General features: G+C 39.3%; 1 protein-coding gene across 1 annotated transcript; it reads right to left on the bottom strand.

The window, feature by feature from the left end:
- Positions 1-1,006: 1,006 nt before the first annotated feature.
- Positions 1,007-24,291, bottom strand: LOC129773653 (uncharacterized). The gene is made up of 5 exons (XM_055777295.1): positions 24,095-24,291; positions 23,120-23,655; positions 9,989-10,093; positions 3,182-3,540; positions 1,007-3,118 (listed from the first exon to the last, which is right to left on the bottom strand). Exons 1-5 carry the CDS (start codon positions 24,289-24,291, stop codon positions 2,609-2,611), a joined length of 1,707 nt encoding a protein of 568 aa, XP_055633270.1. The 3' UTR covers positions 1,007-2,608.
- Positions 24,292-24,884: the final 593 nt, after the last annotated feature.

Below are 24,884 nucleotides of genomic sequence, written 5' to 3'. Positions count from 1 at the left end.
ACCTGTACTAATATTGTAATTTATGCAACAATGTATCAGTTCACACTTTTTCTAAACGAATTTTTATATCTTGTGAACTTATTCACGAACCAAAACGGTGTTCCTATGAATGATAAATAACGGTACTCAAAATAAACAAAAGATGTCATCCGTGCTCGGGGAAAGTATTAATGGAAAACTCCATGTATTGCGGCACTGTAAAGATGTAAAGAGCATTGTTTTGTGTGTTCAAACAGGAAGATATTATTAACGACAAACTAATTATTTCGGTGATAAATGCGACAGATATCACGCGAAAAAGAATTATATCAAATACTAGCTGACCCGGCAAACTTCGTACCGCCCAAAATTTGTTTTTTGTTATCAATACCTTCAAACATTCACATTTTCTCACTATGAGCAAGTTCATGGGTCCAATCGCAGAACTGTTCATGGATTGATCTTCTATTCGGCCCCCTTGAATTTACGTTTTACTTTAAAATTCCTAGTATTCCTAACAAAACTCATCATTATAATATCAGATTATTTTCAGACAAAATTCTCGTTCAAGATTTTTGAACCACCTACAAAAAACATGTTTCTCCGTTACATGGAATAAATGTTTTATACAAAAAATATAATAGAATAAAGACAGCCCTAAATCGGACAATTACTCCCTCGAGTTCTGCTCTTATCAACACATCCGGCGATCCTTTTTTTGGTATAGATAGAAGAAGATATAGGAGTGCGTTTCATCACATAAACATCCATTTCCAGTTTCGAACAAAGATCAATTTCGCTAGCTGAAACATCAAATGAACTAACAGCACTTGTCACTATGTAATTGTAGAACATATGGGAATTTAATTTTCCGAATTTTCCCTTTTTTCCGAAAATTTTCAATTGTCATGTTTGGTTGGAATATTTTTGGTTCCATTCCAGAGGAGGGGGGGGGGGTGTGTCATACCATTGTAGAAACATTTCTCATACCCAACAATCCTCACATCCCAAATTGTGCTTGATTAGTTCTCGAGTTATGCAGAAGTTTGTGTTTCGTTTGTATGGCAGCCCCCCTTAGAGAGGGGGGAGTAGGTATTCACCATAGAAACGTTTCTTGCCCCGTAAAACCTTCACATGCCAAATGTGGCTCCATTTGCTTGATTAGTTTTCGAGTTATGCCGAAATTTGTGTTTCATTTGTATGACAGCCCACCCTTAAAGAGCGAGAGAAGTGTCTAACCACAATAGAAATATTTATTGCATCCTAAAATCTCCACATGTCAAATTTGGTTTCGTTTGCTTGATTAATTCTCGAGTAATTCAGAAATTTGTGTTTCATTTGTATGGCAGCCCCCCCTTAGAAAGGGGGGTGGAGAGTCTATCCATCATAGAATCATTTATTGCACTCTAAAACCTCAATATGCCAAATTTGGTCTAATTTGCTTGAATAATTTTCGAGTAATGCAAAAGTTTGTGTTTTATTTGTATGGCAGACTTGGCTGCCATACAAACTTATTGGCTTGGCTAACCCGGCTAACTTATTCCTGCCCAAAATTGATTTTTTGATTTTTTGATATGAATATTTCTGAACATTCACGTTCTTTCAGAAAAAGAACGCTCGTGGCTTGAATTCCAGAAAATTAATTGATCAATCTTTCAATTGGCATTTGTCTTTGCTATACACGAATGAATTTTAAAGTCTAAAATTCTATAATAGAAAATAAATATCAATCTATAATTTCCAATTAACTCTATCAGATTACCAAGCTCGAGAGCAGTTTCAAATTGCTCAGTTTTTTTTTTCCGATTTTGACATAGGACTATGTCTTTGATTTCTATATAGGGGGATCACTCTACGAAAAATGTTTATTAAGATTTATTAAGAGTTTTCAAACGCATATTACTCAAAATTGTTATTGCGACATATGTTGTGTTATATATCATTAGACAGGAAATTTATCCACATTTTTTTTTGCTTGAAACATGAACAGTGAATATAATAAAAAAAGGTAACAATTTAACGATTTAATTGGGTATGTTTTCTGTCGATTCACTATCCATTCGCTTCCTCTCCGACGCAACGAGCAATCTTTTTGCCTAAATTCGGGCTTTAACTCATAAGCTTGATGCGTAAAATGAATTATTCTCCATTTACCGATAAGGCGTCGTGCACAAATTACGTAACGCTAAAAATCCGGATTTTGGACCCCCTCCCCCCTACGTAACGCAATTTCCTATCTCTAATACACAGAAAGTAACGCAACCTCGATTTTTGTGTACATTTTTAAACAGAATGCGGTACCGAATTCTACCACGTTATGTCATCTAACCCGTTTAAAGAATACAAGTACATACAGGAAACGATTTTTTCAGGGCATCCATTTGATGTATCAGAAGAGAAAAAATGCAGATTTTGAACAATGAAAAACTCAATTTAAAACTCAATTACTACACACAATCTCAGTCCTATGTCAAAATCCCGTCCGTGCCCCTAGGCTCAGATCTATCAACTTTTTTTTCCTTTTTTCTTCAACATTTTCAAAAAAAAAACAATTTTTCTCATCGTCTCATCATCCTAATAACAGAGATCATGAAGGAATTTTCAAATCAGATATCATAATCCTGATGTTCTATGGGAACAACACACTTAGTTGTGTTGCAATGGTTCGGAGTGCACCTAAAATACTGAGGAATATCACAGCAATTGTTAATGTCTGTAGCCCTATGAGTACATTTGTTGTTGAATTCATCACAAATATCCGTTTCTCGTAACCTAATACAAGTGATGCCATTCCAATGATGAAACACATTAAGCCAAGTAATTGGTGGGAAAGTTTCAAATAAATTGGTTTAATTTTTTTCCTCAGTTCACCAGCGTACAAAGCAGCTGAGCCGCCGAGCATATTCACGAGCAGTAGAATGAGCGCGATCAGTCCCAGGATTGAATGTGGATGCTGGAAGTGTGCCTTATTGTGGATTCCTCGCCAGTAGTACTCGAGTGCAATTCCAATCACGATACAGCCGCTGCTTACCACTTGCATGATCCAGTGCAATGTGCGCCGTTGTGGGTGTGGTAAAGCCTGAGACCACGTGTTGCCCGAGAAAATCACCAAAATTGCTTCAGCCATTAGAACGTGAAACTAATAAAAAATTTGAAAAAAATATTATACGATATATGAATTTTATGAAAAAATATAACATACGCCGAACACACAAAGAAGCACATGCCATGTAAACAATTTTTCAAATCCATTTTTCCAGCAAGCCCAAACTGTGTAAAAGAACACCGTTGCGATGAAGAGGTGATTGAAGATGTTTGGTAATGTCTTGATCGCGTTGACAAAGACACTTCTAGTTGCATGGCGTTGGTTATGCTCTTCTTCAACAAGAAGGTTATTCATTTCGTCTCTTATTTCGCACTTCAACCAAAGCTCGAACTTATTTGAATATTCCACTTGATCATCTGATTGTAACTGCAACAGACGCTCCGGATACACTACCGATGCACTTTCGTACGCCCAATATTTTGTTTCAGCTGTACTGTTCAAACATACTGATAACACTATTTAGTGGTCATGCGAGAGACATTGTGTGCTTTACTTTCTGTATCAATCCTGGAATTCCCCGTGGTTGTAGCTTCGGTTTAATATGAAGCTGCGCTAGCAGATACTCTTACCTTGCTGGATCTTGTTCGACGTAATTCTGAGTATCTGGAGAGTTTAGTAGTCGCGAACGCATAGCGGTTTTATTGCTCGTCTTACGGCGGAACATTGTTCATTAGTTTGCATATGTGATTCCCCGGTTTTTTACAATTTCTCTCGTTATAAGAATGAATGGCAAATAACGTGAAGTCTGAAATAATCTTCTGTCCAGACAAAGCACATCCAGTATTAGTTGGAGTTAATTCGCATCACGTATGAATGTACAGATGTTTGTAAAGTAGGATTTTTTCCAAAAAATATATTTTTATCAAGGCGCATATGGCGTTAGCCTCACAGGGCCGGGAGTCCAATACTTTGACAATTTTTCTTATTATCTATGTTAGTAATATGTAACCGATTACTCGCGGTTGGCTCGAGGTTAGTATTACAAGTGTTTTCGTAATTGGGATATTGTTGTCTTCAATGCTCTGTACGTGTGCCCGACACGGGATACTTCCTATTGGGATGCAGCTGACCATTAATCAGCAACGCCCCCCTAGTCTGTAACCCATATCTAGCGTGGTGCATCTTTCTCGACTCGAGGAATCCAGGATAGAATGGTCACTAGCCGGCGCAAACATCAGTTCGTGTAGAGTTGTCATGAGCGGTACAACCTTTGGCTCTTGTTGAATGTTCAGTGGACTGCACAACCTTTGGCCCGTGTGTCTGTAAAGAGTATGTGTATGTATTGCCGCGACTAAGTAAAAGTTTATCGTTTGGATAGGAGGGATATGAAACGGGGACACAACGAAGGAAACATCATTAAACGTTGACATCGGCGTTTCTGAGAAACAGGTATAGATGAAGCAGAAGATCAGGATCACGGCTACCTAAGATATCCCGGACGGGGATATCCGATTTTCTGCCTTGTGCTCTCAGTGCTCTAGAGAGCTGAGAGCGAGCAGCATGGAACCGGATACACGACCAGACAACATGCTCGATGTCGTGGTAGCCATCGCCACAATCACAAAGATTGTTTGCTGCGAGCCCAATGCGATAGAGATGCGCGTTTAGGTTGTAGTGATTGGACATAAGCCGAGATATCACGCGAATGAAATCACGACCTACATTCAATCCCTTGAACCATGCACTCGTCGAGACCTTAGGGATAATCGTATGTAACCAACGACCGAACTCATCTTCACTCCACATGCGCTGCCAACTTACGAGCGTGTGCTGACGAGGAATGTGAAAAAATTGAAATTATAAGCAATTTGCCTTTCAAAAAGTGTGCCTTCTGAAGCACCCACCTTAGCTAGCGAGTCCGCCTTCTCATTCCCCGGAATCAAGCAATGAGAGGGAACCCATGCTAAGGTAATCTTGAATAATTTTTCGACCAAAACACTCAATAGTTGTCTTATTCTTGTTAGGAAATAAGATGAGCGTTTATCAACTTTCATTGAGCGGATTGCCTCTATTGAGCTGAGACTGTCTGAATAAATAAAATAATGGTCGATGGGCAGTGTTTCAATGATCCCTAGAGCATAGTATATCGCACCCATTTCTGCGACATACACGGAACAAGGATCTTTGAGTTTGAAAGAGGCACTGGAATTTTCATTGAAAATGCCGCAGCCAGTGGACCCGTTTATGAATGAACCGTCAGTAAAGAACATTTTATCAGATCTAACTTTACCCCCATATTCTGCCGAGAATATCGGCGGAATAGAATCTGAGCGTAGATGATCTGGGATTCCATGGATTTTTTGTCGCATGGACAGATCAAAAATGACAGAGGAATTGCAAAAGTATGGGAAGCAAACTTGGTTGGAGATGCCTTGTGAAGGGTGCACGTCGTGGGTAAGGTACTCATGGTATAAAGACATAAAAATTGACTGAGGAGTCAGCTGGAGTAGATTTTCGAAGTTATCAATCACCAATGGATTCATGATCTTGCAACGGATGAGAAATCTGTAGGATAATTCTGTGAACCGAAGAGTAAGCGGGGGTACTCCTGCCAAGACTTCGAAACTCATCGTATGTGTCGAATGCAAACACCCCATTGCTATACGCAAGCAACGATATTGTATTCTCTCCAGCTTGAGAATATGAATCCTGGCAGCTGATCGGAAGCAAAAACTGCCATATTCTAACACTGATAATATCGTTGTTTTGTATAACTGAATGAGGTCTCCTGGATGGGCACCCCACCATGTTCCGGTTATTGTTTGGAGAAAATTGATTCTTTGCTGGCATTTCTGTTTCAAATACGCAATGTGTATTCCCCAGGTACATTTAGAGTCAAAATATACTCCAAGGTATTTGAAAAACATCGAGTGCCTGATCGTTTTGCCGGATAGGTGAAGCTGGAATTGGGCGGGTTCGTGCTTCCTAGAAAAAACGACCATTTCGGTTTTCTCCGTAGAGAATTCGATACCCAGCTTGAGAGCCCACGTGAACAAGTTGTTCAGGGTATCTTGCAAGGATTTTTGCAGAACGACGGGATTAGTACCCGTGATGGAAATAACTCCATCGTCTGCAAGTTGTCTCAGCGTGCAGTTTCTAGTTAGACAATCATCCATATCATTGACGTAAAAACTATACAAGAGGGGGCTTAGGCAGGAGCCTTGTGGTAGGCCCATAAAACTGTATCGAGAAGATTTCAAGCTGCCATGATTGAAAAACATGTGCTTTTCTGAGAGTAAATTGTACAGGAAATTATTCAGAATTGGCGAAAGTCCACGATTATGAAGTTTCTCTGAGAGAATTTCCATGGAAACTGAATCAAATGCCCCTTTGATATCGAGAAAAACGGAAGCCATTTGTTCTTCACGAGCAAATGCGATTTGGATTTCAGAAGATAGCAGCGCGAGACAATCGTTCGTCCCTTTACCTCGGCGGAAGCCAAACTGCGTATTTGACAGCAAATTGTTCGCTTCAACCCACTTGTCCAAACGAAGTAGAATCATTTTCTCTAACAATTTACGAATACAGGATAACATTGCAATCGGCCTATACGAGTTGTGATCGCAAGCCGGCTTGTTGGGTTTTCGTATGGCTATCACTCTCACTTGCCTCCAGTCATGTGGGACAATATTCAGCTCCAGAAACTTGTTGAACAAGTTCAGCAAACGCTGTTTCGCCAAGTCTGGAAGATTCTTCAACAAGTTGAATTTAATCTTGTCCGACCCCGGAGCTGAATTGTTACATGAGAGAAGGGCAATTGAGAATTCTACCATCGAAAAATTCTCATAGTCGCATTGGAGCGGAATGTCGCGTACGACGCTTTGTGCAGGAACGGAATCGGGACAAACCTTTCTTGCAAATTTGAATATCCAACGGTCGGAGTATTCCTCCTAGCCGTATTCCAAAGGGTGCTCATAGCGGTCTCCCTTGACAAACCATGGACGAACTTCCGCCAATATCCACGCGTTTTTGCTTTAATCAGACCTTTTAGTTTGGCTTCTAGAGCTTGGTACTTTCGAAACCATTCCACTAGTCCAGTTTTCCGGAATTTTTTGAAAGCGGATGATTTTTCAAGGTAGACCTTTGAACACTCCTTGTCCCACCAAAGTGATGGAGGACGACGTCGGAAAGTGGTAGCCGGTACACGTTTCTTTTGAGCTTGAAGTGCGCTTTCGTAAATCAAACTCGATATAAAGTTATACTCTTCGAGTGGAGGAAGTTCATGCATTGAAACAAGTGCTTCAGATATTATTTCTGCAAATTTTCTCCAGTCAATATTTTTCGTGAGGTCATACGCAATATCGACTGACTCACGAGAACCTGATTCAATGGCGATCGATAAAATTATTGGCAGGTGGTCACTACCGTGGGGATCTTGGATTACCTTCCACGTGCAATCCAGGGATAACGAAGAAGAGCAAAGTGATATGTCTAGCATACTTGCCCGTGCAGGAGGGTTGGCTATTCTAGTTGCTTCCCCAGTATTCAAAACTGTCAATTTGAAGTTGTCGCACAGATCATAAATCAACGTGGCACGGTTGTCATCGTAGAGTGACCCCCATGCTGTTCCATGGGAGTTGAAGTCACCTAAGATTAACCGCGGCTCCGGCAATGCCTCGATGATATAAAAAAACTGATGGCGGCCAACCATAGTTCTTGGAGGAATATATATCGAGGCAATGCAGAGGTCTTTGCCATTGTTTTGTGTCTGGCAAGCGACAACTTCAATGCCTGTCATCGATGGGAGAGTGACTCTATAGAAGGAGTGACATTTTTCGATCCCCAATAGTACGCCACCAAACGAGTCATTTCGATCTAGGCGAATAATGTTGAAATCGTGAAAATTCAGCTCGTCGGCTGAACAAAGCCATGTTTCACAGAGGGAAAATACATCACAGTTAGAACTATGAACTAAAAATTTAAATTGATCTAGTTTAGGGATGATGCTTCTGCAATTCCACTGTATTACAGTGGTCAAATCCTTGACCTCTTGCACTGAATTAGGCATCGAGGGAAATGAACGCTGCTAAAAAACCACATTTTTCTTATGTGGTTTTATGTGGCATTTAAAATGTTGTCCACCAGGTCAGAAAGCGCAAGCAAGCCAGATTGTGGCTGTTGCCTCGACCGCGAAAAAGGAACAGACGTGTTGGGTTCTGCTCCGGGGAGTGCTGAGGACCCCTGGTGCGTAGAAGAACCGCTTGAACCAGGAGGTACTTACTTCGGTCTATTCTCAGCACGTTCGGTTCGAGTTTTCATTCCAACTTGGGAAGTTTCGGTCGTCTTTCTGGGGAGTGATGGAGAAGAAGTAATTTTTCTTTTCCTGACGGCACCCTGCGATGTACCGGAACTTCCTGCATTGGGAGCGTCAGCAACAGGCTCGTCGTTCTGCAGAATGGAGTAGGCATTGTCCTGAGTCGTTGGAACGGGACTCTTAAGCATTTCTGCATAAGTCCGCTTGGAACGTTCTTTTAAGGAACGCTTGATTTTTTCCCCTCGTTGTATGTACACCGGGCATTGAGAAAGATCATGGGGGCGATTAATTGTATCCGATAAATTAGTGAAGATCGTTCTTTTTCCTTCGATTTTTGACGTAGAACTACGTCTTTCAGGAAGGGTGCCAAATCAGAAAACAGGTCACGTTTTTATGAAATAAAGTTAAGGGTAATAACTATTTTTACTGTGAACGAATTCTCATGACTCGCATACCAATCGAATCGGAAATTCTCTAAGATTTGTTTGATATGCTATACATTACAATTCGCTAATCTCTAAACGGTTTAAATTCATGAAAACTGGAAGAACTTCGTTTTTTCCCATACATTTGTTCTGCCGATTTGTGTTCTAACCACACCCGTATTTCGAATGCTTATAACTTGAACATTTCTTAACTGATCGGAAAGATGTTTGCATCAATTGATAGGAAATATTCCTACGCATCAATCATACTTAATACCATGTTGTTTTTGCATGAGAGGAACAATTGAATAACTGTAAAATGTCAAGCGTTATCTAAACGCCCTAACTGCCAAGTTTTGATTGGCCCGATTTACAGTTTCCCCAACACAGACTTCTAAACCGATGTACCTGTGGAAATCCGCTTTGCAAATACATGCAAGTCGGGGGTATTTTTTGGCGTTGAGTACTTTTGTACTCACACGTGGTTGTGCAGACCGGAATGTTTTCCTTAAAACGTACTTTTAAACTGAGAAGCCTGGGGAAATAGTCATTTCAGTTACTGGAGTGAAAGAACTTTTGCGGTTCGAGAACTACGTTAACATGAAATGTGCAATAATTCAAAGGGAAATGTAAAATACAATGATCGTTTGACAATCCTTCCGTTCACATATTTTGGTAGTCGTAGGCATCATATCAAACGTAAAAGGACGTTCATCATATTTATTTGTAACGAAGAACATAATCTGTTACGAAAATTGCAATGCATTCTAAAATAATATTCGAAGTAGTAAACAAGTGGATTGCATAATATAATTGGGTAGTTCTACGTCAAAAATAAGCGGTCGTGTCCTAGATACAACCCCTTACATTTTTTTTCGAACTAAGCGTTTTTTTACCAATGTACACCCAGGTTTTTTTACGCGTTTTTTTTGCGCGTTTTTTTACGAGGTTTTTTTTACGCGGATTTTCCAATTAACGCGGTTTTTTACGTGAATTTTCCAATTTACGCGTTTTTTAAGCGGATTTTCCAATTACCGCGTTTTACTTTACGCGGTAAAATAAGACCAGTGCAATATCACATCTCTCCCTCAGCTCACATTTTTCTCTTATGTTCCCTCAGAGCATATTACGGTAATTAGTGTTTGTAATGGAGTTTAGCGCTTATGAAGGAAATTAGTACCGCACCTTACGTGGATTTTAGGTGTTGAATGATGGGTAGCTCACCGGATGGTACAACGGGACGGTTTTTTTTACGGGCAGCGATTCGTGAATGGGTTTGCCCGGGCACTGCTGGACCGCCCGGTAGCTCCTGGCGGTCCAGCAGTGGTGCTGCACGTGCATCGGCAGTAGAGTGTACAAATCACAAGGGAATCTTCTAGCAACAGCAGATGACCTCATTCGTGTGGAAAACCGAACTATAGCAACCAGTAACCAACGAAATTGCAGGAAAAAACTACGGGTTTTCGAAAGCGAGCAACACTCAACTTTTTACTTCCGTTTTATGTAGGGACAGTCCCATTTAATATCTATCATTAGGTGACATGTTTTTTTTATGCGGATTTTCCAAAAAAACCTAGGTGTACATCGATTTTAATCTCACTACCTGACAAATTTTATAAACATTATGTCAACATTTGGATAGATTGCGAGGATGTCAAATTAATGATAGTAATAGGATTGGGTGATCTTGGATCGATATTTAGAAGATCGATCGTTTCCTCTCCGATTTCCGATTTTTCGGATCAATTCTTCCTACTCCAAAAAATATCCCGAAAATCGATCTTTTCTTTATTGTTGAAAATATTTTTTGTAAATTTGTTTTCTCACCTCTCTCACATTTCTCACCAAAAACCACTTGAACTATTTTTTATACATTAGATCCCTTTCAAGGTTGTCAAGATGGGGGTCTTCGTAGCCACATTGGTTGCGCGTTCGCTTAGTAAGCGATCGATCGTGAGTTCAAAACTCAGGGCCCTCATTGACCATCTTTGTGTTGTTACAGAATAACTACGTCCACGCAACAATCATCAGCGATGGAGATCGATCCACGGTCGAAATAAGATCGATTCATCCATACAATGCTCTGCTCTGCAAGACACATCGGGCTGCTGTTCTATAAATAACTCAACAATGATCAATCAACTGTCTCCGCTGTCCGGTGGTCCAACTGGATAATGGAAGAACAGAAAGAATACTCTTACGCCTAAATGGCTACTGTGTGAATGTACCATATGTAATGGTATAGAAGGAATACTGGCGAATGGCAACTGTGTAATGTGCTAATTATAGATATGATAACCATGTGACATGTACACGATTAAAATTCGGCTCTGTTACAGCTAGATTGCTAATGAGCCTTAATAAAAAATAAATGGGATAAAAAAAAGGTTGTCAAAATAGTGGTCGTAAATTTAGGAGAAGCAGTTTTGTAAGTTTGCTCATTACAAAAAAGTGGACATAAGCAGTGTTGCCACATTTAAATCTGTACCACATTTACTCATTTGTACTTCTATTCCGAAAATCTGTACCAAAAATCTGTACCATCGAAAATATTCGTTATAGAGAAAAAAATAATTTATTAGCATTGAAAAAATACTCATTTATTCATTACAAATTCTACATTTACATTTGCAAGTTATTCGTGTGCTTGATGATGCTTATACATAGTTTTATCTTGAATCTTGCATACTATTTTTTTTAAATTCTCAAGCTGCCACCACGATGTTTGACCAATTCCTTTGTTCTCAAAATAGCGTTCATCGTATCGTTGCTGAACCGATTTCAAAGCTTATTTATGTTTTGATTATATTTTTATAAAACGCTCGATGGTTGCCGAGGAGTGAGGCATAGTGAGAACGTTACAAACAAGGCATCGATGCGCCGATAATGCGAGCGAACCGTCAATTCTTTTTAGGCATCCAATGTTTTTCCACCAACCCTGCACATGCTTGTTTTCTGAAATTGTGATTTCCTTACGGAGTAATTTTATCTTTAGGGTACGGAATTAATTCTCCAAATCTTGTACATTCCCATTGTAGAATCCTGGAAACGCTTCTGGCACAACGTTAATGCTAGTCAAATCGAGAAAGTTTCAGGAATTTAACATTACCGTAGACTTGAGTAGTTTGATCAGCTCCACGGAAAACTGCGACAAATATCCTTTGAAATGATCTGTCCTTCGTTGTCCATTGTTCTGATAATTTATCCTGCTGCTATTATAACCTAAAATTGTTGTCGCTTTTCAAATGATCTTCAAATCTATCAGCTCTTCATGTTGCATCGTGAATTCAGGTTTTTCAGCTTGGAACAAACAATTCAATCTGTTGATTTGGGGCAAAACGAACGTCGCACCGTCCAATGCGAATCCTTTCAGACCATTCTTGTAAGGAATTTTGTCCTTATGAAACTGATTCATCATTGCATTGTAAATGCTTTTATGGTCAGCAGCACCAAGCGATTCTGTGGCGTGAAAGTCGTCATGTACCTCATTGTTGCTTTATTTAAATGTAAGAAATTTAACAAATGGAAAAAAATATGTACCAATCTGTACTTTTTGACGAAAAACTGTACTCTGTACCGTACAGAATCTGTACCAAAAATAACGAAAAACCACTGTGGCCACACCATTCCAGATAAATCTGTACGTGTGACAACACTGGTCATAAGTTATATTTACACATTCACATTCACTAGGCTGACAGTGAAAATGGGATGGTGACATCAGGTCCAGCTGAAGGCTCTTTTCTACAACTGGGAATACTACCAAGATTTCGACTAAATGCCAGACGTATGATACGATTGGATTCATCGAGAAATACGGATAATTTCATGTCGGTTCAAGATGAATGCCCTGGAGGATAATTTTTTTCTGGTCTTGCATGTTTTTTTATGACCTTCATTCTAAGAATCAAACTGAAATGCCTGTGATGTTTGAATAGAAGCGTGAAATGTTCATTGCATGTTTAAAGAAAACACAATACTTATATTGAACAAGTAAATAAATTGGAAAAAAGTATTCGATTTTCAAAGATCGATTCTTTGGTACCGATTTAATTAGTGAATCGATCCCTGCGCCGTTTAGAAAATCGATTCATCAAGATCGATCTTTTTCTAAAGATCGCCCAATCTTCTGTAATCTGCCGTTCTACGCATAGTTGTCCCATGTTCTAAAATCAGCAACTAAGAAAAACGCAATCAAAGTTTTCTAGTATATTTGTCTACTAGAAACTTTAAGCATTTTGGTTTATCAATACACTGGATTTCTATAAGCAAAAAACTATTGTTTAATGAAATGTGAAAAGATCCTCTCATTTGAATTGATCAATATTGGTTGCGGGCTTAAAAATTCAGGGTGGGACAGCTATGCCTAGAATATCAACATGGGACAATTGAACTTGACGTTGTTTTTTTTAAATACTGGGAACAAACAATAAGTGTTTTGGTGTTTTTCCGAAAGATTATGCCTAAAAACATCGTTCGATGAAGAAGGGAGTGATCTGAAACACCTTTACAGAATAGAAATCTCATTTTTATTAGGCATTCGCTAACAAGGTGTAAATGTGTTCTGTAAAACTTTTTTTTATTTGTTTGAGAATGAGTTCATTCTTCCAAACCAGAAATGAGTGCATTAGCCCTGCTGAAAGCGTGACATAAAATTATTGTACTAGAATCGATTCTTTCATTATGGCTATACAAAAAATACATGGTTGAACAGTTATGCCTAGAATATCAACATGGGACAATTGAGCTTGATGTTGTTTTTTGAAAAACTGGGAACAAACAATAAGTTTTTTGTGTTTTTCTGGATGATTAGGCATAAAAACATTGTTTTATGAAGGAAAGTGAAAATTGTCAAAAAGTAACATGGGACAACTATGCGTAGGACGGCAGTAATCTTATCTCTAATGTTTGTATGTTGTGCTAGTTTGGATATTGCATAAATTTCTTGAAATTTCAAGGCGATATGTGCCTGATAATTTGTTGTACTGTTAACCAATTAACAGTATTGAAATAGGATATTTAGCCTGCAAATATTAGCTAATTATTATTACTATTTTAAGAATGAATAACAAATATGCGTGATACTGTTAGCGCTGTGATAACTAAAAACATGTTATAAATCTTAGATATCTTTTCTTTCTATTTATACAAATACAAACATAGAAGACACATTTTCAAATGTAAAAAAAAAAAAATAAAAAACATAACTGTGTCCTCTCCTCTGACGAAATCCAGAAGCTGACTCTTCAAACACGAACAGATCTTCTACTGGCGGAAATGTACGAATCATTCCCGTTAGAGGTTCATGATGACCAAAACTAGAACGGTGTGTCACGGGCTGTAAAAGACTTGTTGAACGAAGAGCCCTGGATGGCGCACGCATATTAATGCGGGAAATCAGTAAGGGCGAGTCAATTTCACCATTTAGAAACGACGAGCGTAGATTGTTGAGCATTCCGTCTTCGTTCAAGAGTATCCAACTTAATCAAGAGACATCTACCAGGATGCGGCGGGAGATTCGTTTTCCAAGATAGGGCGCACTAATGAACAGTAGAGCGCCTTCAGACAATACGGATCCGAAAAGTATTGAGGATTACTGGTGGCAATCCTCAATACTTTTTGGGAAACAGTAGAGGTCCTAAGTTGCAGCCTTGAGGAACTTCGGAAGCTCCGGAAAGTTCGATAGCTTATTCAATATTTATACTAATTGACATTGTTATATAGCGCATTTCATCAAACATATCTTGAGGTTTTGAAGTTTATTCCAATAAATGTGAACAAAGAATATATTGTTCAACGGCGAACTAAATTTTATGAGTCTATAAGTGATAAATGACTTGATAAACCGTTAATTGCCTGAATATAACCCCAGTTCTTCCACAAAAATGAAACTTTTTTGCAGCTTTGTGGTTTAGATTGTAATTTAATCCATACCCATAAAACTAATAATTAGAACGGTTTGTAACCAGAAAACCTTCGATTTGTGAAGTGGTCTTTCGAAAGATCAAGACTAATCTATTATATAATATAGGCCTAAAATAATTAAAATACAATTTCACAATTAGTGATGAAACGGATAGTAGTTTGGCCGGATACGGATACCGGATATTCGGCTCTTTATTTGCGAATATGAAATTGAGGGAAACTGCATGTGTTCATGAAGCAAATAAAGGATTACATTTTAGGAAGCAACTCGTGGGAACTTTTTGAATAATCCAGAGCCAGAAAAACTTTCCGGGCAGCCCGGAATCTCTAAACATCAAAAACCTTGGAAATTTGGAGTCTTCTGGAACTAGTAGTGCCAAATTTGTGGTTCCACACAGAGTTCAAAGAGACGTCATCAGGGATTTTGATAAAGAGAAGATTCTACGCGTTGAATCTTGCAAATCCGCGAAGCTGGACAATCTGCCAGTTCCTAAGCCGAGCGGTTCCGAGTTAGCGGCAACCGCAATAGGCTTAGAAACTTTTCCAAATTTGCCAAACGAACGGTCAAAACTAATGCAGAACAATACCTTCATCACGCTGAAGCAGCGTCTAGTGTGCTGTCTAGGAGGTTTATCAAAGACGCTATGGATTTAGTTCTAATTCAAGGGCCTTGGATCCACAAAGGAAGAATACTTGGCATTCAAACAGGTTAATGTATGTTATTCGACGATGACAAACATGACTTCCCAATAGCTGCTATCTAAATTAAAGAAAACATTAAATGCTTTGTTGCAAGACTCAATAAGACTCACTGGCAAAATACCACGCGAACGGGCTTGGTTCCCTTAAAAGGACGACAGATCGTTCGCAAAAACTCCCTCAGAGGTCACGGGTCTTTCATTAAGGACTTGTCAACTTTTTAAATAAAGCACAGGTTTTGTTCTGATTCATTCTGGTTATATTTCAAATCTTACATTTAAAGCATGAAATTTTCGATTTCAGTCATATGTTATTACCTCCACGGGCCCGTTTACAGCGATCGATCCATTGGGCCCAATTTTTCACCACTCGACCGCACATTTTGACCGGAATATTGCAAATTTCGCGTTGTCTCTGAGCTCTTCTAAAGTTGCTGACTTGCTGGCATAGAACAGTGACTTGACATGGCCCCATGAAAAGAAATCAAATGGACAATCGACAGGCCCATTTCTCGTTCATCCATCAGCAAAAATGTAGACTAAAATTTGGTTACAAAACTATCCACAGTAGGGTGCCAGTGTAAGGAAATATGGAAAAAAAATAAATATCATCTCGATTTTTCATATGGAACTTCGTACGAAATGTTGATTTACATGATTTATTACCCAATGCAAAATATATGCTCTATCGGGATTAATTTACTAGTGTCGCAGACGTTAAAATTTGAGTTTTTTTTTGAACCGAAAAATGACCAGAAATCTGGGTTTAAAAAGAATATTTTGATGCCAAATGTATTAAAATTGAAAAACACGGCAAGATTTACAGTTATCTAAAAAAATTTTTTTGTCATGCAATTTTAAGACATCTGGCAACATTTTTTTTAAACCACGATTTCCTTTACTTTGGTGATTTTTCGATTTTTAAAAAAACCTAAAACATTGACCGCTTTGCCCCACTCTCCCTTAAGTTCGATTGAGCTGATATTTTGCATAGGATGTTTTTTCGAGATAGTGAACAGATATTTCACTGAAACTAAACTAAACTAACGGGTGTTCAATAAAAAAATGAGAATTTCTCCAGTGATATAGTAAAAAAAAATTTAAAAAAAAATTCAAGCAATTCATTATTTTTTTATTAAAAACACAACGGTTGTTCTTTAAAAAAAGTGAATGTTGGCAATGGGGGGCCGTGCTCAACCGTATGGCCCAACTTGGTGGAGCTGCTCTCACAAGCGCTGGACGGCACTGATATCCATCTTCCGGATGCAATTCCGGATCCTCGTGGTCAGCTGCTGGGTGTCCGTGGCTCACCAATAATTTTTGTATACTAGGGCACTGAGGGAGCCGAAAAAGTCACAGGAGGGTTGTGTCCGCGACACTACCGCATAGTTGACGTAGGATTCCGTTAGGCTATCTGTTGATTTTGGATATGTTTGAAGAATTACATCGTTAAACTCTCTGATAATGATTTGGTGGCCCTGAAAAGGCCAGTTTTGTTTGGTTGTTGGATATTGTTTGTTCACTCCTCCAGTGTTTACAGAGTGATGATAATAGAAGTATGGTAAACAGTCGTTGGGTGGAGCGTATCAGATAGAAGATGCCGAAGTGAATTGAGATATGATGAAAACCGCCCTCTATGACCCTAGACGAGATGCCTCCTGTGTTATGTATGAATGAAATAAAGAAAAAAAAAACTCATCAATGTAATATAAGAAAATTACCAATACCGAACACAATTATCAATTTTTCTCATCAGTAAAAACATGTTACTTTAATATAGAGAAAACATATTTGAAATGGAAAAGGTAATGTAATGAGTATTTATTCAACCCAATGCGAATTTCAATTGGACTAACATCACCTAATACTATATGTAGAGCATATGGGAAAACACTTTTTCGAATATTTCTCCACTTTTGCTACTATTCTCGCCGCATGAACTTTCCTTGGCTGAAAATGAATACAACAAAACAGACAGCTTAAGCCGAACGACCCGTTCTCGAGCGGAAACACACATTGGTTTTTATTTATGAAAATTGAAATAAATCGTTTCATATATCAAGTCATTTTTAACCCATCTGCTACCATATACAATTTTACAATTACACTTGAGTTATTTTTTCACAATACACGATCGGTCATTTATATGAAATTTCACGAAGCAACCAACATAAAAGTTCCAAGTTAATTTTTTTTGCTAGAATTAAACGTATCATTCACCTAACTTGCAATAGAAAAATCCCCTTGCACATATTTGCAATGCCGATTTCCCCCGGCAGCTTGCTTTAGACGTCTCTGTTACGGAACACATTTCGGTAGGAGCAAAAGTCCCCCCTAATTTCATGTATTTGTAATGTTGATTCCCCCAAGGCCCCAAGGCTTGGTTTTGATGTCTCTGTTAGGGACCCGCCGCATGTGTCGTCAATTTTGACCAATCAGAAGTGGATATTTCCGTTAGGATAGGGGTTGAGATTTTTCAATTGTTTGATAGTTAGTTTCATGACATATATTATTTTCATCAATATAAAAAAATTGTTATGGAGTACCGAAATCGATTGACGCAAAAAAATTCATCAATCCATCATAAAATGACTGTGCAATAAGCGTTTGAAATTGGACAATTTTCACGACGTGCTCGATTTTCGATTTTCAATTTGTTCCCCAATATGTTCCCGAAAGACGTAATCCTACATCAAAAATCCTCGATCGGACGGCACTGGGCCAAGTTGGTCGGGTTCCGTTCCTTGGGTACGTACGGTATCTGTTTTTCCTCGAGGTACGCTAACGTGTTCTTGGGAAGACGCCTTGCCGGTCAGAAGACGTACTTCCCATCAAAATGATGCACCTCTATGAATGTACCGTTTTTTCGACCATTTTGATTATCCCGTCTTTTTATCTATTTGTACCGTATTTTCGGTACGATAAAAAATTATTGCTTGTTATTATTTCTAGTATGTACATTGTTTTCGAATGAACATCTTTGAACGACAACATTTATTGGCCCTGTTGAAAGAGGTGATGTATCTCCTACTGAACTTGGTAGTTATTTTGATCGTTTTATTGGAATTTTTCAACATAAAAGAGAAAAAAGCATTTTTGACTAGTGAGTTAAGAATGACCAGAGTCTAATTGATTCAGAGGTTAAACAGGAGGCAAAATTTATCAAAACAGTGGAAATTTTTTAAGATACTGCGTTGGGGTACATTGAAAAATTCTAAAAGTAGCAGAACAGTATAAATATAATAGATTGTATTAAAGTCCATTTCTGAATGATCAGAGATTCAAAATAGTATTGGTATAAAACTTCCAAGGTGCTATAAATATTCGACGGTGACAACTGATTATTGCAGAATCGTGAAGTGTCGACATCTGTAAACCAAATATTGATTACAAGTCTTTGAGTTTTGCACAACAAGTTAAATTTTACTGCATTAAAAATGTGAAGCTTCGTTGCAAATAAACACTACTTGCGACAAGGTTTGATTTTCTGTTCCCATTGGAAGAGAAGGGCAACTGAAATGCATCGATTGTTGGCGGAGATTGCAATATACAGCATAACTTTCTCCTCAAACTTATGCTTGTATTTGTACTTCACCTCGAGTGGTGTGGACGCCTTGTCGCTGGTATAGTACCGGTCATTGTTGAGGATGTGGGACTTTGACAGCGGAAAATAACTCTCGTCGTTCAGTGTAGTGTACCGATCATGATCCAAGGGATAGGTTTTCCATATTCTTGTTTGTTATCACTAGCGGCCCAATTCTATGTTTTAATAAGTTTACCGCAAAGTCATTGGAATAGCTTTGCTGTTGCACTCAGACTCTCGCAACAACGCAGACGCACACACTCTCTCACACAAAAAACGCATCGCAGCTGCTCAATCTCTCACTATGTTTGTGTTTACGTCAAGAATACGAACATTTACGACCGTTTACGACTGTTCACGACGACCGCGCTTTATTTTTTAGCGATTTTATTTATAGTAAGACTTTCTATTCTATTTTTCTCCAGCAATCATCGCTATCGACCGATCCTTCCAATTCTCTCTCCCGTCCTCCCCTGTTCCCGTTCCATCTATTAAAGTATTAATGTTTTCATAAGCAGGTATTCCATTCTTTATTTTGGTTAGAGGTAAGACCCTACACCCCTCCCTTCTTTCAAATCAACATGGAACCTGGTTACACGGTATTTTTTCCGTAAAGGCACCGCCCACGTCCTCACTTGTTAACTCTTCCGATAGTGAACCGGCGCTTAACTCCACATCATCCGGTTGATTGACTTTGCTTTGCTTTGGAAATTGATTTGGGAATTCTTAGTCTCCGTTCTGTCGAGGTGACACACGTTGCACATTAGCTGCTTTCCAGAAAGCAAAGACTTTATTGCTACCTCCGATCCGAATAATTCGAAGACAACTCACAAGCAAACTTTGAATTTGGTGTGTCTATTATCTCTCATTCACATATTACTTTCTCTTTTCCTTTGCTTGTCTTACCTCCAGATAAATCAAATATGAATAAGAAATTAGCCCAAACGCTCCCAGAGGAACCTCAACTTATCGATTTTCATACTACCGATTCCCAAATCGACAGCTTATGGATAATCATATCGATTCCCAAATCGATCTTCATCTAATCGATTTCCACCGTATCGATTCCCAAATCGGTTTTCACCATATCGATTTCCAACTTATCGATTCCCAAATCGACAGCTTATGGATCAGCATATCGATTCCCAAATCGATTTTCATCTTATCGATTCCCAAATCGACAGCTTATGGATCATCATATCGGTTCCCAAATCGATCTTCACCTTATCGATTCCCAAATCGACAGTTCATGGATCATAATATCGATTCCCAAATCGGTTTTCATCTTGTAAACCGATTGCTACAGTTTCATCAAAATGGTTTCACTCTTAATCGAAAATATTCCCGATGGGAATCATGAACTAAAATACAGTGGAACCTCGACTATCCGCGAGCGGATGATCGGCGGTGCGGTTTATTAGCGAAAGTGAGTTCCATAGTACTGCTATGAACGTTCCCGGAATTAATCAGTCTCTTTTTTAGTCATTTATTGCGTTATCCCCGATTTTCGTGATCCGCGGTGACCTAGCCAGACTGTTCCGTGGATAATCGAAGTTCTATTGTAGTTCTCAATCACACGTATACCATAGAATTCGGAAACACAGATTTTTTTCTTTTTTTTCGTTTTGATTCTCGAATCAGAAAGTTTGTAGGTTCTCAGTTCTCGCACAACTTTATCATTTGTTTCTTTCCTCTTTTTTCAATTTTCTCACTCATGTCCGCAAAGCTAACATAGAAGCCAAATCTACTCAAATAAGCATTCACTTCAAGGTCAACTAATTGGTACCGTACCTTATTTCACCGTTCCGTCATCAAATGCTAGTCCGTTGTTCTAGGATTTTTTTTATACAATTAGCACACACAGCTCTGCACCACTAGTGGATCTAATTTCCATGAACATTCGAGTGTAAATCGACATTCTTTTAGCATTTTTATTTGTTTATTTGTTTATTTGTTCAGGCATCAACAGACTACAGTGGTCCAAATGATACAATTATCTAACTCTAATTAATTCTAAAAACCGTTGTTTCAATGTAACACGCGAAATGTTAAAATCAAACGCCGAAGAAACTGTGTTGAATGCACGCTGAAGGCTTGCTATTGCTGTGTACATGCCATAATTCGTTCGCCGAAGTATGGTCCGCAGAAAAGGAACTCTCCGCAACCGTCGAGGTGGTACGTTGAGATTTAGGTGGCTTATAATTTCTGGAGAATCGACGCGACCAGTGAGTTTATCCGCTACAAACAAAGACTTAGCTAGCTTTCTTCTGCAGTGCAGTGAATCCAGATGGATCAACAAGCATCGGGTTTCGTAACTAGGAAGCTGATGAGGATTGCGCCACGGAAGCAGGCGAAGTGCGTACCGAATGAATCTTCTCTGAACGGACTCGATTCTCGTAATGCCAGTTTGATAGTGCGGATTCCAAACGATACTGCAGTATTCCAAAACAGGCCGAACTAGAGCGCAATACAGGGATTTGAGACAATGTACGTCCGTGAAAGTTTTTGAAACCCGCATAATGAATCCCAAGTTTCTAGATGCTTTATCTACAACATACGATACATGTTCTTTGTACGACAGTCTCGAATCCAGTATCACTCCAAGATCTTTGATCTTCATAACTCGTGGAATGGGAACACCAAAGAGAACGTATTCGAACGTGATCGGTTCTTTTTTCCTAGAGAAGGATATCGTGGAACATTTTAATGGATTTATAACCATACAGTTCGTGGCGCACCATTCGGCTACAATATCCAGTTGTCGTTGAAGAAACCAGCAGTCGGCTACAGAACTAATACGGCAATAGATTTTTAAATCATCCGCAAACGAAACGCGAGGTCCTTCTAATACCAAGCAAATGTCGTTGAAGTAGATTAGAAAGATCAGGGGTCCGAGGTGGCTTCTTGAGGAATACCGGAAGCTGCAGAAAAAATGTTGGAGCTGCTATCACCGATGGTAACGCGAAGTTTTCGTTCTTTGAGATAGGATTTGAACCAATCTAACATCCTTCCTGTGAATCCGAGCTTTTCCAGTTTTGCGATTGCGATGTCGTGATGAATCTTGTCGAATGCAGCAGTCAAGTCCGTATAGATGGCATCAGTTTGGCTATTCCGTGACAAACTATCCACTATATAATTTGAAAATACTAACAGGTTCGTCGATGTTGAGCGTTTCGGCATGAATCCATGCTGGTCATCAGTTATGTACTGTTTGCAAAACGAGAAGACGGGTTCCATCACTACTAATTCAAAGAGTTTAGAAGCAGCACAAAGCGATGAAATACCGCGATAGTTATCGACGTTTCGCTTATCACCTTTCTTATGTACCGGAAACATTTCGATTGTTTTCCAAAGCTCAGGAAAAGTTCCCGAACTCAAGGAAAGCCGGAAGAGATACAACAATGGCGTCGCTAAACTATTTATGCATCTTTTCAATAGCATGGATGGAATACCATCTGGGCCTGGACTAACAGAAGATTTTAGTTTAGCGGCGGCGGTGAGAATCTGGGATTCCGCAACATCGAAGCTGCTGAAAGAGTAGCTCATTGACGGAACATTCCTGACAGCGGAAGCAACTTCCGTTGTAGATAGTGAGCGATCAGAGAGAACTGGAGAACTTTTTCGAGAATAAACGACATATCTCTTCTGTATCTGAACTTGCCGTACCCTCGTATGACATTGTAGAAGGCAATCCATCTTCCTTGCGTTGTTTGTTGACGAATTTCCAGAACGATTTAGGATTTCTTTTAAAATTATTTTGTAGATTACGTTGATATCGTCTAAAACAACTTTGACTGAGCTTGTGGTAAACGCTGTTTATACGCCGATAAAAGATCTTTGACATTGAAGTTCGTTGTATTGAAAATCTCCTCAGGGCAGCTCTTTTTCGCGATTTAAGGTTGCGAAGCTCCAATGTTTGCCAGGCTTGTCCTTTAGCAATGGTATGAACCTTTTTGGGAACGTGTCGATCAATGACATAGGCCAAAACATTAGAAAACGTCTGCACTGCACTGTTAGCGTCGTCATTATCTAAAATTTCGTCCCAGTTGATTTCATTCAAGACATCAGAGATGCTAGAAAAGTCGGCTTTGTAAAATATGTAGAAATTGTAGCTCACAGGTACAGGGTCGTCTCTTAAAGATATTTTACTCCTTTCGTACGATATCAGCAGTGGAGGATGATGCCGTACAACCTTGACTAAAGGGGTCGGAGCTAGTACCAAACTAGGAGCTTGGTTTGTAGAACTGACAAAGCACAAGTCCAGAATGCGAATGTTTTCATTTGGTACACTATTTATCTGTCGAAGAGTGGCAGTACTGTAGCTGTCCAGAAGATCCGAGGCGATTCGGGTAATCTGTGAGTGCGCTGGATCAGCAAATAGAAAACCGTGTGTTGAAGAACGCCATCTGAGACCTGGGAGATTGAAGTCGCCAATAATTATTATTTCATCGACTGCAGCAGCAAAACCACATATAGTTTCGACGGATTTGATGTGATCTCCAATCAAAGAAGAGTCATTGATACGATCAGGAGGAAAGTACACCACACAGAAGAAGAGGTTTTGACCAACGAGTTCAATTTCCACCCAGACTTGTTCTACAGTGCGCCAAGTGATATCCTCGATAATCCGCGCCTTCAGATCTTTTCGAACTGCCAATGAAACGCCGCCCCCAGATGCTTTACGGCTGTTGTACAGAGAACGATCACATTTATGCATACGAATTTCCAGTTTTATTTACACTTTACATCCTCCAATATTGCCGACATTTTGAATACTTTTTACTGCATCGTATTTCACCGCATCTAAAATGACAAAGATAATTGACTTCACCCACCTCGTTTTTTCTCTTCGTCGCCAATTTGTAGTGTCCCGATCATGATTCAAGGGAAAGGTTTTCCATATTCTTGTTTATTATCACTTTCTGTTCTATTTTTCTCCAGTCCTCATCGCTATCGACCGATCCTCCCAATTCTCTCTCCCGTCCTCCCCCTGGCCTTGTTCCATCTGTTAAAGTATCAGTTTTTTCATAAGCAGGTATGCTATATTTTATTTTCGGTTAGAAGTAAGACCATACATCCAGCACGAACGACGTCCCGCGATTATTCTTGGTCATCCACCGGCACCTAGATTTCACGGTTGTTATCTGCTCGTCCGTGTACTCTGAGGATCTAGTCTTTTTCCGACAGACGATGCCCACCTGCATGAAGGTTCTGTGGATGTGGGAATGAGAGCAGCGAAATTTTCGGCTGGCGTCACGCAAACTCGTGCCGTCCTTGTTGTTGAATAGATTTTTCCGAGATTCCTTCTTCTTTTTCGTCATGATTTTCGCAGGACGGCCACTACCGGTCTTCCGCTCGACGTTCTGGGATGCCAGAATCCGGTAAACAGTGCTCACCGCACATTTTCGTGGTCTACTGTAAACGTTTCGCCTTGACTTTCACGCGTTTCGAAGAACCGTACTACGCGCACGAGGAGTGTTTGTTGTTTCGACGCCATCTTTGGTCGGACTGACAGCACCCGAGCGAAACTCTTCACTTTTTTTACAGAAACGTATTGAAATCATTACCATTTTTCAATTGAATACCCGATAGAACGCACACTCAAGTTCAGTCATCAGTAAGGACATATGGGCATGTTCTAAGAGAATAGGCAGAACATGGGACCTTAAACCAAGAATGGTTCTGTGGGTCTACACTGCCATTGTGTGGTCTAGGATAGCATAAGCCTCATTAGTATGGTGGCCTAGTCTAAAGAGACTATACTACTAAAAAGCTGAACAAACTAAAACGACTGGCATGCGTTGCTATAACTGGAACAATGTGACATCTTTAAGCTTTCAAGTGCTCTTCAGAAATTGTTTGGGAATGCATTTGCCTTCTACGGCAACTAAGCCATATAAGTTCGGTACAACTA

The sequence above is a fragment of the Toxorhynchites rutilus genome, chromosome 3, assembly GCF_029784135.1.
Source record: "Toxorhynchites rutilus septentrionalis strain SRP chromosome 3, ASM2978413v1, whole genome shotgun sequence".
NCBI classification, from domain to species: domain Eukaryota; kingdom Metazoa; phylum Arthropoda; class Insecta; order Diptera; family Culicidae; genus Toxorhynchites; species Toxorhynchites rutilus.
Note: the sequence above shows the minus strand (reverse complement) of the source record. Positions and strands in the feature narration are given on the sequence as shown.